Source organism: Musa acuminata, chromosome BXJ2-5 (genome assembly GCF_036884655.1).
Source record: "Musa acuminata AAA Group cultivar baxijiao chromosome BXJ2-5, Cavendish_Baxijiao_AAA, whole genome shotgun sequence".
NCBI classification, from domain to species: domain Eukaryota; kingdom Viridiplantae; phylum Streptophyta; class Magnoliopsida; order Zingiberales; family Musaceae; genus Musa; species Musa acuminata.
The window spans coordinates 10,226,173-10,244,145 of NC_088342.1; the positions used below are offsets into that span (position 1 = coordinate 10,226,173).

Here is a 17,973-nt window from a genome sequence, read left to right on the forward strand (position 1 = left end):
GAAAGAGACAGCCCACCACCAGCAGGCTAAAAGAGAAGACCCACCCGATCTAACTATGCAACAAGAGTAGGTTTGTTCATAGCTAAAACAGTTCGCTTGTCTTGTGATGATAGCTAAGCCTCCACATGTATCGAAGGTTTCAGGGATTTTTGTTGAAAGAAAAGGACGGCCGAAACTATTTGGACATTCGAACGACTCGCATGATGCGATCAGTCAAATTAAATGATAGATCGAAACATGATAAAGAGGACAAGGAGGCAGGGCTTCTTTTGTTTGGATGTGTGCACCAACTGTATGCATGATTTCTTTTTCTTCTAGATCACCAGCAACATAGTATGATTCCAACACAAACAATACATTTGATTCAAGTCTTCCTTGAGATCATAAATCTCATTAACAAATATTTTGTTTTTTTTTCATCGATCGTAATACAAGGTATGCGATACTACCATCGCTTCGGTACAATAATACTCGACATAACAACAGAATAATATGCACAGCTTACGCGACTCTTATACCCCACGATCCGCAATAAAGTTTTGCTGACAAACCTACATGCAACCATCAATTCTTTTGGAATTCACATGTCATGGGGACCAGGGAATCAAAGTTAATCATAGAGGAATGTCCAACATCTGCATCACCAGTTACCTTGCATAGCCGGTCTGATCGGTCAGACAGCATAGAGCTTTATAATCTGGTTTATTTTGGTGCGGCAAACAGGGCATCCCCAATTCTTGGCTTCAATTTCCCTTAAACATGACATGCATCCTGCCATATGCCCACATGGAATACATGCTCCTTCCACTGGAGCATCCAAACAGATCACACAACAACCTGTCGTGCTACTACTGCCTGCTTTGTCTTCGCCGGTTCCTGTTTTGGATGAGCTGGATGTAGAACTATCTTTAGCTTCAGAAGTTCCAGATGCAGTCTTCACAAGCGGCATGCTTAGATCTATGGGGCTGCAATCTATAGATGGGTAGTGGATAGGGCCATCATAAAATGTATCTGCCGTCATTGGAGGAGCAGAAGGAACTACTTGGGTAGAAGGTGCCCCCTGGGATGATTGAACAACTGGAGTATCAGGGTTCTGCATGTAAGGTTGCAATGCATTTGTATTCAGCTGGACCTCAGGCACAGCCCACCCGTTGCATGTATTCGGTTCATTCATTAGCACTTGACCATTCACCTTTGAAGGAGCATCAACATCCGGAGTGCCCCAGCCATTGTAAGAAGAGTTATCCGAAGAGCTGCCCCAACCATTTGTGTTGCTTGTTTGTGGATCAGATTGGATAAGAGGAGGCATGCCCTCCGCTATAGCTGTCTGTGTGGAGGCATTTATGGCCATTTCCAACTCTATATCTTCCGGGTTTGATGTAGGTGCAGCTGTTGATTGCGTTGAAGCATGTGAAATTACTTGCGGTAGACTAGGCACTGAGGTGCCTGTTGGCATTGCTGGAATGCAATCCATGACCTGTACCAGGCAACAATTTACAGATCATCGAAGCAAGTGATAAATTCGAATTCCATTACCATGCAGGTGGAAAAATAATGCAATTGTTATGATGTTAGAAATGCAAGTAAAATTCCAATGCTTCAGTAAGCTTTATAATTGACATGGTTCCCAGGCACCAGAAACAAAGGAGTTGCAAATGGTTATGCTACACGATCATAGAAAATTACTTGAATAATTTGGATGGAATTTATTTTGACAAGCAAATACCTGGGAAATTCCTTGGCATGCACTGAAGAACCATCGTAATTGTTGTTTGTCACCTTCATATGCAGATAAAAACTTATATCGCGCTCCTGAATAAAAGGAATAATTAAATCTACAAACATAAAACTGATCTGAGAAATAATACTGCAATTAATCCACAAGATGCAGGTGTTTCTGATGGTAGGAAAACCTCCTCTCATATTAAAACAACCTCAGTTAATGTCCATTATCAGCCATCAATCTTCACTGAAAGGATTGAGTCTATCATGCTTAATAATTGATGTTCCCAAAACATCTAGTATAATTAAGTCACAAGGACAAGCAACATCAGAGAAGTAGCTTCTGGAAAAAAAAAAATCCCTTTAAGTTAGATTGCCTGAGGTCCTAAAAGACACTACATATGGAAGGGTACAATGGACTTCATAAAGAAATTCTTCTGGATTATGTGCTACTTGGGTTACCACATGGAAAAAGAACAAAATGCAGTGGAAAAAAAGGAGAATATTATCTTTTGGCTGATAGCACTATGCATTAGAAGCAGTAACGTAGTATACACACAATATTTTTCCATTTCTTTCTTCAACTTACATCCAACCAATACATAAAATAACAAATTATGTATGATCACCACAGGGCAACTACAATGAAGACTTCACATAACATAGAAACAAACAAGAAAGGAACTTCCAATAGTTTACAAACAATTAAAAGTATGATATGCCAATATATACACCTAATAAAATTTGGAAGTATAGAATCAAAATATTGCTTACCAGTGACGACCATAGCTTACATGCAATAATACCAAAGCATGTAACCACAGACTACATTGGGATACATTGGAACTATCTATGCACCAAAGAATTGAGAATTCAGGTGGTATAAAACGTTAATCTGACTGTAAGCACTCAATCAATTTTATAGGAAACCTTTTCCATAAGTAGTCACCAGCACATGTGAACCAGTAGAGTTCAAATAGTGAGCTAGAACAAAAGGTGACCTAAAATATATAAAAAGTTGATGCACCCCTAAGCTCGAGAAGTTTAAACAGAAACATAAAATGAGATGTTTGCCACTACAAAACAAAAAACTAAAGTAGATAATTTGTTTTAAACAATATAAAGAACCATAGATGTAAGATATAGAATCTTTTTTCACCAGCCTGAAGCCAGACTAAGCACCGCCCGGAGGGTCTCTGAACAGAATTCAGTGACAAAATTTGAAAGTCATGGATTCACAAGCATGTGGAGTGGGAAATGTAAGCATTTTGGCCTCTGGAGAAGAGCCAAAAGATTACAGAGCTGAAAAGAAGTTTGATACTCTCAGAGACTACAGAAGCATTTTGAAGATAGAACACATGTTTGTTTTTTTTAAAACATAATATTTTATTTTTTTTAAAAATATTTAGGTTACAAGAGTTTGTTAAGGAAGAACTCCAAACCATGTTACACCTTGTATTTGCTTTTCTCAAGTTACTCTCACTCATTTAACAAATTCTAGAACAATGGAGAGACATACTTGTAGCTTTATCAACAATGATAACAGCAGGATCTACTTGGTTGAATTTGGGCTCTTCAATATGAACGTTCCAGAGTTGAATAACAGTATGTGGTCTCGCAGTCTGCCAAAAAAAAAACTGAGTGAGTAGAAACCAATGACCTAACTGATTTGTTGACTACTTCAATGGAAAAAGAAAAGTATCTAGCCTTTTCCTGATAAAAGGAATAACAAACGGAACTCAGTTCAAAATTATGTAAATCTAAATTTTGTCTAGAGATTAAAGATGATTCATTTATGAGTAAACTAATACTTTGGCCAGTCCTCCTCTAAAACTGATACGCTGTGCTCTTAGTCATAAATCAGCATGACTTTCACAATTGAAATTCACAATACAAAAAATATTCAAAAAGAAAAAACCACACTCCAGTGGGACAAATATGAATTCTCAAGGCCAGACAAAAATAAACATTGCTCAGATCATTATATTAATCAAAGTGCAATTATGAAAAGGTAATTTGTTGCAAAAAATGCTTGAACAAGGTGCACAAAGTATCCTTGCTAAAGCATTTTCTGCATACAAACATGAGTGGTAATATTTGCCAAATGTGCAACATACATAGTCAAACTACTGGTGGCTTAATATTAATGTTCAGCAAAATATTGAAAGCAAGATAAGAAATCATCTTAGAGATGGAAATGGAGAACCCATACATGATGACGCTTCTGTGTTATACCTGCAGATCAGAATAAATAGCTAACTCAAACTTGAGGGGTCTTGTTGGATTACGAGCATCACTTGGCAAAACAACTACCCAACTGCAGAATCAATGCAATGATGATCAGCATCTTCAGAACTCTTTAAGGAAATGAAAGTTCACATAAATATATTCTCTAGATTATACTAATCACAGATGATGTTTCTCAAGGAAAAAACTTATATAAACATAAAGGACTAATAAAAGAATATACAGACATTTTCCGTGTCAACAGTTGTCGAGCAAGTGCTTCCAAAAAGCCTGGTCCATGAACTTCACGCAGCCATCCGGCGAAAAGAGAAACCCGGTTCTGAAAACAAGCGACATCAACAAAAGAACCACATATAACTTGCAATCACACAACAAATTTAGAACCCATGAATAACAGAGACTAAAACTAAAAGTTAAACAAGGATTTAGCATACCTCAATGGCCCGGACAACATTAATGTGCCCCTTTTCTCTAGCCAAATCAAGTGCAGTATGACAATCATCATTCATAATGAATGGATTTGCTGTGATATTTACGAAGTACACAAGAACCATCAACAATAGAAAATGCAAGAGGAAAAAGAATATTTTGAACAGTAGCTGACATAGATGTACCTCCATTGGAAATAAGGAGATGAACAGTTTGCTCAAGGCCCTTCTTTGCAGCATGGTGCAAGGGAGTTCCTGCATGACACCCTCAAGTGGAAAAATAAAGGAATTTAAAGCTTCACATACTTTTCCATGTTCAATAATTTAATAAAAAACACACAAAAAAAGATGAAGGTACATATACCTGCTCCAAAAAAAAAAAAAAAAAGAAAATTATAATACACCAAATGAGACATATGCTATAAGCAGATTTTATGTCATAATTCATTTGATTACAAACCCAGTTCTTCAATAAAGCATGCAGATTTTATTTTTGTAACAAATGCCTTGAAAAATAAAAGCCACTTGTGTAGAAATAAACAAGAATGAAAATGGTACAAAACCACAATGCCTTGCAATCAGTGTCGAGGGAGAGATTTGAAGAGAAGCAAAGAGATGAGAGAAAGTTATGTTGTTTATTTGGCTACAAATTTAGGACACAAAAGGAGAGAAGTAGATTGAATCACACTAGGGCATTATGAGCATACACACACAACGACCTAAGGCACGCACCGACACAAATCACTGTTTTCTAACCACAAAAAATGGAAAATTAGGGGTAGAAGAAAATTTTAATTGATCCTTCATTCCTTTCCTCTTCATCCTAAAAGGACAAGGCAAAAACAGTCTTCTCTTTTCTTTTCTTCTCTTTCTTGTCGATTATAAATTTCTGTATAGATTGTCAAAGGATGAGCTAAAAGCCTCTCAAAAATCTGCTAGGTTAATTCATCTCATCAACTTACTCAAGAAGTATCAACACATCATTAATTATAAGTAAATATTGCAGTTTGAGTACCTGATTAAGTTAAGAACAATACTCATAAATAACCAAAAAAAAAAAAACATAATCATCATTCAACTCTATGGATCTTGCCATCTTACACGGAGGGACAAAAACCAAGGTGACATAGCTTCCATCGGCATCAATTAGTTCGGCTCTAAGAACCTGTTAAAATAACCCTAGCTCATACTCCAAGTTGTATTAATTACGGAACCTAGTATTAATTTCGTGGCAGATTTATTTCGACATGATGCATTTTTTCTTATTTGAGGTGAACCAGATGTGACAAAATCCTGAATATGGCACCAGAATAAACTTCTCACCAGGCCTGTATACGTTGACATTGGCACCCATTTCAATCAGCGCCTTCGCGACAGGCAAGAGATCATGCCTCAAGCACGCAACGATCAAGGGGTTTTTCCCTTCTTTATCCATCCACTGCAAACAAACACCAAGAAGCCAATCCAAGAAAACATAACTTCCAAAATTCTTTCGCAGCATTCGCTTACAGTTCGACGCAATTGGAATTCCAACATATCGTAATTGACCGAACACATTCGACGTGTATAATTGTGTGACTTACTTCAAGTCCGGCGCCTTGGCTGCGAAGGGCTCTAATCCCCTCGATGTTGCCATAGTTGACCTGCTGATAGAGCAATTCCTCCTTGGATTGTTGCGCTCCCATCGAGAAGACCTTCCTCCAGAAATCAAAACCCTAGTTAAACAACATAAATCGAACGAAGAGATTGAGCCTCTCCAAAAAGGGCTCTCAGAACAACAGGAAAGCCAATCCGCCACCAGAAAAAGGGATCTCCTTTCCCCAAAAAAGATCGATGAAACGCCGAAAGATGCGACCTTTAATGGAGAATGAGAGGAATCGATGGAGGAAATCAGGAACGAAGGAGCGAAGACGCTCAGGAAGAACTCGGGCTTGAACGCACAAATTTTGTTCTAGAAGATTATTTGCTTTTGGGTATTAAATAAACATACGAATGTAAATAATTATCTATATAGATAATTAAATTATACTGCAAATGAAAATTAGCAAAAAAATATCAATTAGGAACACTGCAAGTTTTTTGATATCAAGCAAAAGAATGTATCACATTATTTTCCATTGCATGGAGTATTATATTCGGAATGATTTATATAGTTGATTTTGTTTTGGAATAATGTCTTATAAATTTCTTGTATATGTAAAATGAATTAAATGTGTTAGATATTGATATCACTACCATTCTAAGATTAAATCATCTCAACACAATAATAACATGTGATTTTTATTTAATTTATTTTATTTTTTCATCTATCACACCACGAGATAGATAAATTGTTTTGAGTAAATTATCTCAACTCAATAATAACATGTGATTCATATTTAATTTAATTTATTTTTTCATGTATCACATCACGAGATAGATAAATTATTTTAATAAAAAACATTTATTTTTGAAAAATTCTTATAACCTTCTTTTTAAAGATTCTCATGTAACGTACTTTCTTTCGTAAAATGATGATTTTCCTTTTACTTCCGTCACATTGATTGTCGCCTTTGTCTTTAGTGACCTCAACGAGCGGCTCCCCTACCTTTTGCTCACTACCTTCATATATTACCATTGATGGCGACCCGTGCACTCTCGCCCTCACTATCATCACTTACGACTGTCTATATTACTGTCGCAACCCTTCCCGCACCCCCCCCCCACAATATTGATCATGGGTGGGGTGCGAGAGTTGCCATCGCTTTTACCCTTGGCTGCCTTTGTTGTCACCTTGGCGAAGGGGGCTGAGGGTGAGGGCATGCGGGTGAGAGGGGAGGGGAAGTGTAAGGGTTACGTGCAAGGAAGGAGGACGCACGAGGGTCACCACTGTCTTCACCCTTAGATGTCTTTTTCATCATCTTGGCAAAGGGGGTTGTGGGTGAAAGCGAGGGCATACAAGTCACTCCTTTGCTTGTCATCACCTTGACAGAGGGAGCTAGTGTGGGTCGGAAGTGACGACCTACGAGTGGAAGGTAGAGACAGTATCATCCTCTTATAGAAAAGCTCTACGGGAATTTTGTTTAAAATAAGATGTTAATTAAAAATTATCAAAAATAAGTTTTTTTTTTTTTTTTTTTAACTTTGCCCTTACGAATAGCTTCAAAAAAAAATCTTAAAATTTGATCGTATTAGTTTAAAAAATAGAAAGAAATTTTCATCACATTAAATCACATTCAAAACACTCATATATGTTTGGACAACATATTAATGTATTAGTTATTAGGATATCTGTTGAGACAACATATTAATGTTATTTGATTTCTACGATGCCTCCTCCATCACACAAATTGATTTGGAAGAGGACTTGTTCATGCTTGTGCATAAAGGTCAACATTCTTGAATCCCATATTCTAGTTATAGTTTGGAAGGTGGAAAACATGTTGTAGAGATAAGTTGTGTTAGATTTTGTTTACATCTATGAATAAACGTAGATACTCCCATTAATTATATATTAATTATAAAAAGTTTAAATCACTATCTTGAACGCATGAAAGTATTACATCACTATTAGCTTAACCAAGTTGACCAAAGCATCATATACCTTGATCTATGATTTGTCTTACCGATTAATTGTCGATACGATATTATGTATCAAACCATATTAACGTATCGATATGATACGATGGGATATATTTATAAATCAGTATGTTGCATTCGTATCGATCCCTTGTGGGATCAGTATGTATCGACCATATCGAATAGTATGTCATGGTACTGATCTTATCAAAATTTTATGTTAATCTATATCAACCAAAGTGAGAACGACTTACCTATTCACATGCTTTTCACTATATACCAATAAAAAAAACATATATTTATAATTAAACATAGAATATAAAAGTGAAAATGTTAAGAAAACAAGATTGATTGGAATTATTATAACATAAATACAAAATTAAAACTAAGAATCTTATATGTAGTTTCTCGACCTAAAATTCTCAATGCACAGAGATACCGACTTAGCATTTGGATTAAAAAGAATAACTTAATCAATATGTATTATATTTTAAGCCAATATTGTTATATAATGTGTATTATCATATCGAATATGATTAGCATTTTAGACAAATAATTTCCTTTTTTGCCATTTATTTTTCGGTATCTATGCAATTATATTTACGTATTCAGTACATACAAATTTGATGCTTAAGGTTGCATTGCTTCAATACTAATATAATTAAATTATATTAATAAACCTAATTCATTTTAACCACCAAGGTATTTTTTTTCCTATTGTACTTCACTACATTCTATATCTACATTAGTAGTTTAGAAAAACAAATATGAGAGTTTTATACCAAATTTTTTTATATTTGTTTTAGTTTTACTAATATTTTTTATTTATTTTTAAACTATTTAACAAAAGTATTTCACCACTTACAATTTTGGAATACATGATTAAAAACTCATGAGGACTTCAAATATTCGATAGATTATACCTTTATGTAAGATTAATAGTAGGAAAGAGGAGATAATTCAATAACCCATTGGATTCTAAAAGTAAAGCCATGTGTTCTAAATGAATTTTTAATATTTAGTTAATATTTCTTAGACTGTGATCTTTGTGAATGAAGGTTAAGAGTTGTATTGCTATCTTATACAAATGATTAGTGTTACAAATAGGTTGTTTGTCAAGCATTATCCAAGACATAATAGATAGAAATAAGATCGAATTGTATGAAATATATTGCTTGATTCTTTGAATCAAGTAAACAGTATACAAATCTTGAAATGTCTCCATGGATACATATCATTAGTAATGTCTTCAAATGACTCATAAAACTCCCTCCTATAGCTTAGCAATCCGAAAGCCACATGTCGATGTCTTGTGCTATTTTTTGTCTCACTTCACTTACTGCTTGACGACACACATCACCTAAACGAATGTAGTGCATATGAGAGCATGTAATTTGGCTATACATATCGATAAGATACAAAAATTGAAATTTGCCATATTGAGAGTATATATTTTTCCATGTTGCGAAGAATAATTATAATCATTTTTGTGAATACCAATCAAATATAAATATTATCGAGAAGTCATGCATTGATGATTTAGTTGGTTTCAACATATGATCGATCAAACGAGAGGAACTTAGCTATACCTTTGGTATCCTCGGGTGCATAAGGACATCCCAAAACATCGATACCGTGTGCGCATCCATTGCACTCGACCATGTAGGAAGGCACTAAAAAAGATTAACGAGTTATTTATAATTAGCATGAAGAATAGTAAAATATAATACGTATGACTATCGGAGTTATACAAATCAATAATTCATTCGTATAACAAAATTATAATATTATTAGTATCTGAATAATCAAATCCATTCTAGAACTATAAATATCCATGGAAATGAATCTGAACTATTAACGATCGAGATAATGAATGCTTGGTAGCCACTCTTACGGTCTTTGGATGATGTTTGCTTAGATATATGGCGGCATGGATCTTGGGAGCCATTGGTGAAGATTACTCTTGAACCTACATATTCAAAAAAATTAAATATGAATAAGATCAATCACATATCGATTTTCTTGTTTACGAATCTAAACATGTTCTTTAGTTTAGATATAACTCATATATATATATATATATATATATATATATATATATATATATATATATATATATATATATATATATATATATATATATATATATATATATATATATATATATATACATACACACACATACACAAAACAAAGTGAGCATACCTGCAAATTTTCTTCCTCCATAATAAGTGTTGGCCATGTCTGAATCAGGATAAACCCCTTCCCCAAATATGTCTTTGCAGAAGTCTAAATTGTATCTATAGTAATCAAAAGAATATTTTAAGAACTAACAAAATCTAATCATAAATAGATACATATTCTACCTATGTCATATCTAACATTTATAATCTATTAAATATTTTCAGTTCAAATTGACAGAAACTATGCTTATATTCTTAAGAGAGATGTAATGCATTGCTTTAGGTAATGGTCCTTCTATCAAGATCAAAATTATAAGAATCATAATGATATGTTACATGATCTACTCTCCAATTGTTTCCTGGAAAAAAAATACATGAATGGCCAATTCAAATAGTAATATTAATGCCCCCACAAGTTGTCATAAATCCTTAGTTCCTCTAAAAATCTAGTTGAGCATTTAACTTAATTATCTTCATAAGCATTAATTCATAATTTTTGTTAATTTTTGTATTATTTCTAGAATTTTATGTTTAGCTCAAAGTACCTTTTCTAACTTTTCATTTTATAAATTTGGTCAACTAAGCATATCCTCATCCTAAATAAGTCCCCCAATTGTTTTTTTTTATAACTTTTATAGCATTTTTATGATACTATGCTAGTGCATAATTCCACTTCTATACCTCAAAAAATTATGAGAACATGTCTTAGCTATTCAAAGTAACTTTCGCATCAAATTACTCGATATCGGTTAAGTTCTTCTAGCTCTTCTAGCTTGCCATACAATCCGGAATAACCGCGAGACCAAATCGATCCAAAGTCCTTTATATCGCACACATTATATCTTATTAACAATTAGCATTGGCAATTTTGTAGTGATAATTTACTTTCCTTCATATGAACCGATGTGAACAATGCTAGGATAATATAGATTGGTAGAAGCTTAATATTTTCATATGTTATTCTTGGAAAAAGTTCTTCAAAGTCGTGTTCTTCATGGAATGAGATTAGTTTGCCTTCAAAGTGTGTTTGGTTGATTAGTTTATATTTGTAAAAGTAAATTATTCTAGCATAGGATGAAATAAGAATTTTCGAATATTGCGACTAAATTGTTGGATGAAATAGTACCTTTCATCAAGCTTTGTTGAACGAATAGAATCATTCTGTGGTGCCACCAGGAAATATCCCATCTCAGAACATATGTAGAACCACCATAGTCGATAAGCTTTTAGAAGGAGAAAAGAAAAATGCTATCAATGAATGGAATATGAAAGCACAACTTCAAACCTTATATGAGGTTAAAAGATCAAAGAAAACAGTACCACTATTTCCACTAGTTGGATCCTTCAAATATAAACGATCATAATATTCAAGTGTGACACCAAATATTCCTTGGTTAGCTACATTCTTCACATAGTCTGCATATGCTTCCTGCAATCACCAAATTTAGATTGTCATATTCTTCATTCGCGATCGATTATTATATTATCAAAACATGCCATAGAAGAACTGCATAAATGAAATCCAACTATGCCCCAATGATCCATCAAATGCATAAGAGGAATAGAGGAGAGCATACCAATATATTGGAGCCATTCTTTTTGGCATTAACAAGAAGATCACATACAAAGTCATGAAAGCCGTATTGTAGCTGAAAAGTTGGAGAAGAATTAGAAATAAAATTCTGAAAAGAACTCGATTGTATTCAAATGATTTGCTTACCGACAGGGCTGCAGCATCGGCAACTAGGAATCGAAAGTCATCGTCGTTGTCGATCTATATCGGATAAATAATTTCAAATGACTAAGATAGTCTTCGTATCAGCATAATATATTCATGATAATAGTTATTTGGAAACATGAAAAGTAGAAAAAGATGAGGTTCCCTACTCAAAATCAAAAACATAAATATTAATTATGTAATTTTTACTTAACTATGCAATGCCTCACTGATTATGAGGAACTGATCATTCAATAACTTTTAATTGAATGATGATCTAGAGATGTTTGATTTAACAAACATCTTTCATCAGTTTTGAGCAAAAATGCAGAAGAAAGATACCAATGAAGTGTTACCTTAGATGCACCAAACAATTCTTTGATTGATTGCCTATCAGAGTTAAGTTGTTCATCAACAAGATGAGTGATTTCTTGAAGCACAGTCTTGCATTCAGGTCCAGCTGTAGTTCCAATCTGCAAAAAAGACAACGATGAAGAGAAGATATGAGCAGCCAAAATGGGACCATCTAAGACTCTCCACCCCAATGAATACTAAGTATTCATTTTCTTCAGTATGGAACTACTTAATGGTCAGGTTAGCTTAGCAATTTGTTTCTTTGGTCCAGCTAAGATAAAGCTACTTAATGTTTTGATTGGTGAAACCATTCAATTTATTCTCTCCCAAAATAATGCCATCCTTGCAAAGACTCTCTCTCTCTCTCTCCATATTTTCACCATTAGTGAAGTATAAAACTCATGAATTTTTTATATGAAAGGTTTCTATGGAGCATTTCATTATATATGGCAACATAAAACATGATATCCAACATTGCAAAAGGTAGCAAATGCTTATGCACCTGTTGGTCATATTCTGTGAAATTGTAGATTGCTATAAGAGCAGCTGAGCTTGCATAAGCCCCACAAGTTAGATGAGGGAACTTCAAGCGAAAATAAGCTGCAAGTCCTCCAGAATATGAACCTCCAATTACGAACCATCGATTTTCGGTTTCCGAAACATTATATTTTGCATTCAACAATTCCTGTAGAAAAGAAGAGTTAGCTATATGGAAGAGTTATAGAGATTTATAGATCAATAGGAAGTGAAAGTGGGGATATCATCAGAAGATGATCTCAGCCATTAAAGAAAGCCTTACAAAGCAAATGCTAGGGATTGTGATTCTTGGTGCAATAATCATCTTGACTAAATTGGTTGTCTAGTTAATTACATGAATGATCTTATGCTTACATCGAGAAAGACATAATTTTCTCCCTGAACTCATCATTGTTAAATACAAATCGATACAAAAGATCGGTAAAGTCGTATCTCTAACACTAAAATATCGTAAAAAGGACACATAAGAGTATTCGATGAATGAGATTTATTTTTTTTTGTTGGTCTAACAAATTAAATCCATGTTGTATTTTGAACTCTTGAAAGAACTTCATAATATGTGATTGAACAATCAAATTAAAGCTTACATTTAGTCATGATTATAAAGGAAAATGATTTAGTACATTTACTGTTTATATACAATCATGTGAGTTAAGATTTTTTCTTGACTCAATAAGGCTCACATCCTCTATTATATGTCTTGGTTTGAAATAAGGTCGCAATGAGCTTATACCTAACACACATTGTTTTGCATCGCATAGTGGACACTCAAGAAAACTTCATCAATTAAATTTAAACCATGAAACTTATGATTCAACACATACACGACATAATATCCGAGAGAATCGAATGCGTAGTAAATGAGCCATACAAATGAAACAAAAAAATATTGAGGGATCACATTAATCATGAAAGAATGTGAAATTTTTACCTGGTAATATTGGCGAAAAACAGCCAAATCAAATATAGCTTGTTTTGAGGACAAATATTTTAGATTTTCTGTTGTCAATTCCTTGTAAGGAGTACTCTTCCCATAATACCGATGCTCGATAGAAACTATGGCAGCACCAAACTTCTCCGCTAGCTCCTACATGTTGTTACAAAATTAGAGAAACAACAACGATAGTCGACGCCAAGTCATTTGATCGAAAGCATAGACCTTTACACAAGATCGGTACAAAATTTTAGCTCCTACATATCACAAATTTCATTCATGTTTTCACCTTCTATAGTTAACACTATTGCAAAGATCAAACTTTTCTTTCTTACCACACTCTTTATTCTTTCAGTTTAGACACTAACATACAATAGTTATTTAGACAATCTAATGGCAAACACACAATAACAAGATCATAAGTTCCAATTATATCATGATTACTCATACTAGATGTTCAAGAAACCAAATATTTGTTCCAAAATGCAAAAAGAATGTGGAATGTCTATCCACTTACATGAAAATAGAACCGAAAAGTATAAATTATCATCACGGAAGTATTACGAAAGTTCAAATGACTTTGCAAATACTAAAAATAATTAAAAATTGATATAACATGAATCAAATTCATCGTTTGATATATGACAACTTCAATTGTTAAGGAAATTAATTTATTATCCCACTGTAAAATTTTGAAGTAAGGTTGTGATACAATTTCTTATCATGATTGAAAGAAAGACTATACTTACAGTATAAAAACTTTTGCCAATCCCAATCTGTTCAGATTCACCACCAACAAGTAGGAAGATTGGTCCCTCTGGAGGCTTATAGTAACCAAGATATTCAAAATATCTTTGCTTGAATGTAGAATGATCCTGCATTGGAGAAATGTCCAAACACTTTTTTTGAGCAAAAGCCAATCCAAAAATGCATGAATAACAAACACAGATGTTGAAGAAAAAGATCAGAAAGACAAGTGAACAACAATACTTAGAATAAGCATTAAATAGAGATCTTCTTGTGAATGCTAATACTCCCTATAACAATGCTTTATGAAACCCAAGATCTTTTGTGAGATACCAAACCCAATTTTTGTGAGTCGGTCGAATGTTGTCTACTTTAATCTATACTTGAATCTGATTTCTACCCATGTTTAGTTCAAATTTAAGTTTTAGTCATATTTTTATTTTTAAGTTTTTCTAAACTTGTTTTCATGAATTTTAATTAAAGTTTACGCATTCTAATTCCGCTATCGGTAAATGTTTAGGCCTCTGAAGAATATAAATATACTAAATTCAAATTTCCTCTGTAAAGTAGGAAATAGCTTAGGAAAGATCGATCAATTATCGAAATTGAGTTCGAGGTGGAGAAGAAGATAAGGGTAGAACATTGTCTATAAATGAGGCAGCAATTTCATAGAAATGTATGTTGAATAAAAATGGATGAGATTCTATTAGTTTTTATGATTCATCATTAGCCCCATTCTCCTCTCTCTCTCTCTCTCTCTCTCTCTCTCCTTTTGGCATTATCACTTCTCACTTCTTCTTTCTTCTCTACCTCTATTATTAGCACAATTAGCACAATTTGACCATATTTCTTTCTTTTGTTAGTGTTATCGAGTTGAAACAATCTAGGATCTATATTTGACTTTGTGAAAGACAATGTTGCAACAAGAACTTTGCTATTGTTCACTTATTATGACAACAAATATCATTCATTTTGCACAATATAGTAGCCTATGATTTAAATATCCACAATAGTTTATGTAAAGATTATCCTTATCAATAGTTCCATAGGTTTCGGTTCACACCGACATATTTGATTGACTAATACCTTGTTTCTTGTTGATTAGCAAAATAGTCATCCTCTTTGGCATAGGAAGAAATTATAGGTATCTTCCCATGTATCAAAATAAGAAGGTTAAGTCGATATCTATATAGCCTTAATCTTTTGCTTTCTATTGCATATGATCAATATAATTATCGATACAACTATTTTTTTTAGCAAATACATCATGATTAAAATAATAAATTATTCCGAACGAGCTTAATTTTCATCCCAAACTTTATATAAAAAACTTCTGAAGTAATAGTGGAGAACAAAGGAAAAGCAAAAAAATATAAAAGAAGAAAAGAAAAAGGAAACGATAAAGAAACAAAGAAAGGACTTAACCGTGGGGGAGAAATGATCTAAATTCTGATCAAACCAATTCTCCTTCTCGGTGAGCATGTTGCTATCATACAATTTGCGAGAGCGAAAACCATGCGTCTCTACCATGGAGGCATTGAAAAAGAGTAGAAGAAGAAAAGAGAAGGAGAAGGCCTTGAGGTTCATCATAATTGGAGGAAGAAGAGAAGAGGAAGAAGAAAAGAGATCTTGCTCCCAAGATCTCTTTCTTCTTGGGAGGTTAATCTTTCGTTCTTAGGTGTTGCACATTTATATTGGCACCCAACGTACCAATGCGAATATGTTGCAAAGAAAAAAGGATGGTCATGAAGAGATGCCAACCCAATGGATGTTCTTGCTGGTTTGACGGGAGAGACAAACAACCAATAACTTGGAATGACCGATAAATAGGAAGGATGGCTTAAAATACACACCTAATGGCCAATAAATAGGATCCCAAGTCAATGGAAGTTCGTGGTGGCTTGACGAGGGATAAAAATGGCCAATAAATAGGAAGGATGGTTTACAACACACACCTAATGACCAATAAATAGGGTGCCAAACTCGATGGAAGTTCTTCTTGGTTTGACAATGGAGAAGAACGACTAATTAATGTGGAGAAACCTGATAGATTTAAATATGTGTCTGATTTCGTCGGAAGATCTCTTCCTTCTTCCTGCTTTCACCCTCTTTTAACTTGTAAAATTTTCTTCATTTTTTTGCATCCGCATTACTAACATCCCTAGGGACGATAGTTGGATTTCGACCTATATTCTATATGGTACCTCTTTCGTTAAGCATGTTGAGATAAGGAATCTAACAAGAAGATACGGCTTCATGTGGATAGACGGTGTTCTGAAATATTTAGGTTTACCCAAAGTGTTTGCCGGGAAGCTTCTTCGGAATCATTTGTCTATTTTTTGACTATTTATCTAAATCCATTCATTCACAAGCTCAACCTTATCGTATTTGAATGTTCTTTTGTTTTAAATTGCTAAAACATTTTATAGCTTAACATTAGTGTTACTTTTACATACTTTTACTATAACACCCCACCCCTATTCGTCCCACATAGAAAGTGGACAAGACTTAGATTAACTTTTAAAGGATCTAATGAGTATACTATTATTAACTTTAATTTCATTTACAACCGGTCGTAGCCGATGGCTTGAAGAAGGTGCCTCCCTTAGCTTCACTGAACCAAATTTCTTATAAGTATGATTGCTAACTCTTTTAGCTTCTTTGGTTGAATTAAAACGATTCTATATTTCTCAACCATCAAGCCCAATGTCTAATTGACATAAATTAGTCATAGTATGAAGTCACCGTTGAGCTAAAAACGTCATAATTATTGATGGAGTCATGGTATTTACGACGGGTTATAGGACCAATGGGTTAAGGAAGGTGCCTCCCTTAGTTTCACCCAAACCAAATATCTTTGCTAATTGTTTTTGGCTTCTTTGGTTAAACTGAAATGATTCTAAATTTCTCAACCATCAAGCCGGTGTCATCTCCTTGTGGATTAAAGCCATCGTCTTAACACATGACCAGTTCATGAATCTGACTCACAACGCATTGCATTTGCTTACAATCCTTCTATTGTTGTTTGGTTTTTGAGAGGAATCTCATTGATGTTTTATCCTTAGCTTGTGAACTAAATGCAACAATAATTACTTTCATTCCTAAGAATAAAAATGGCATAGCACACTAATTTTCTGCTCAAGAATAAATATCAGTTTTTTTTTAATTTTCGATAGATGAACCTTTACTTTTTGAAAATAAAAAATAAATAGGAAGGTCATGTCATGATTATCTTGACATTTGAATTAAATGAGTTAAATTTTTAGTAATTTTTATTAAGGGTATAATATGGTTTCAGTCAGATTTATTTAGTGAACTTAAAAGAAACATCTCTATTAGCTCGATTCCATTTAGGATAGTTCGGAGATAACTAAGAGGGTGATTGGGGGATCCATCAAGGAGCCGACCAACGGTGCCCGAATTGATCCCTCTTATGCTCAAGCTGGTGAGGTGGAAAGTAGAATCGTAGGTAAATAATAATTGACCTTCATAATAATAAATAAGTAAATTTTAAGTAAACCGAGACCAAAAGAATATTTTATAATA

At 33.8% G+C, this 17,973-nt stretch overlaps 2 protein-coding genes across 4 annotated transcripts; both read right to left on the reverse strand.

Moving 5' to 3' along the window:
• Positions 1-371: 371 nt before the first annotated feature.
• On the reverse strand, positions 372-6,357 carry LOC135583556 (probable E3 ubiquitin-protein ligase XBOS34). 3 transcript variants are annotated; one of them, XM_065108774.1, is made up of 10 exons: positions 6,196-6,352; positions 5,981-6,091; positions 5,721-5,835; positions 4,584-4,664; positions 4,404-4,492; positions 4,197-4,288; positions 3,958-4,039; positions 3,242-3,344; positions 1,727-1,812; positions 372-1,477 (listed from the first exon to the last, which is right to left on the reverse strand). In XM_065108774.1, the coding sequence occupies exons 2-10, from the start codon at positions 6,080-6,082 to the stop codon at positions 674-676; spliced, it is 1,554 nt and encodes a 517-aa protein (XP_064964846.1). In that variant the 5' UTR covers positions 6,083-6,091; positions 6,196-6,352; the 3' UTR covers positions 372-673. The 3 variants fall into 3 exon arrangements, with proteins under 3 accessions (XP_064964846.1, XP_018682229.2, XP_018682230.2); XM_018826684.2 differs by having other exon boundaries at positions 6,253-6,342; XM_018826685.2 differs by having other exon boundaries at positions 4,584-4,652; positions 5,981-6,357.
• A 2,737-nt stretch (positions 6,358-9,094) lies between these two features.
• On the reverse strand, positions 9,095-16,086 carry LOC103985079 (probable serine protease EDA2). Its single transcript, XM_018826190.2, has 13 exons — positions 15,853-16,086; positions 14,430-14,555; positions 13,678-13,833; positions 12,712-12,894; positions 12,212-12,328; positions 11,859-11,912; positions 11,716-11,787; positions 11,459-11,567; positions 11,265-11,361; positions 10,161-10,255; positions 9,850-9,924; positions 9,545-9,628; positions 9,095-9,315 (listed from the first exon to the last, which is right to left on the reverse strand). The coding sequence occupies exons 1-13, from the start codon at positions 16,015-16,017 to the stop codon at positions 9,236-9,238; spliced, it is 1,413 nt and encodes a 470-aa protein (XP_018681735.2). The 5' UTR covers positions 16,018-16,086; the 3' UTR covers positions 9,095-9,235.
• Positions 16,087-17,973: the final 1,887 nt, after the last annotated feature.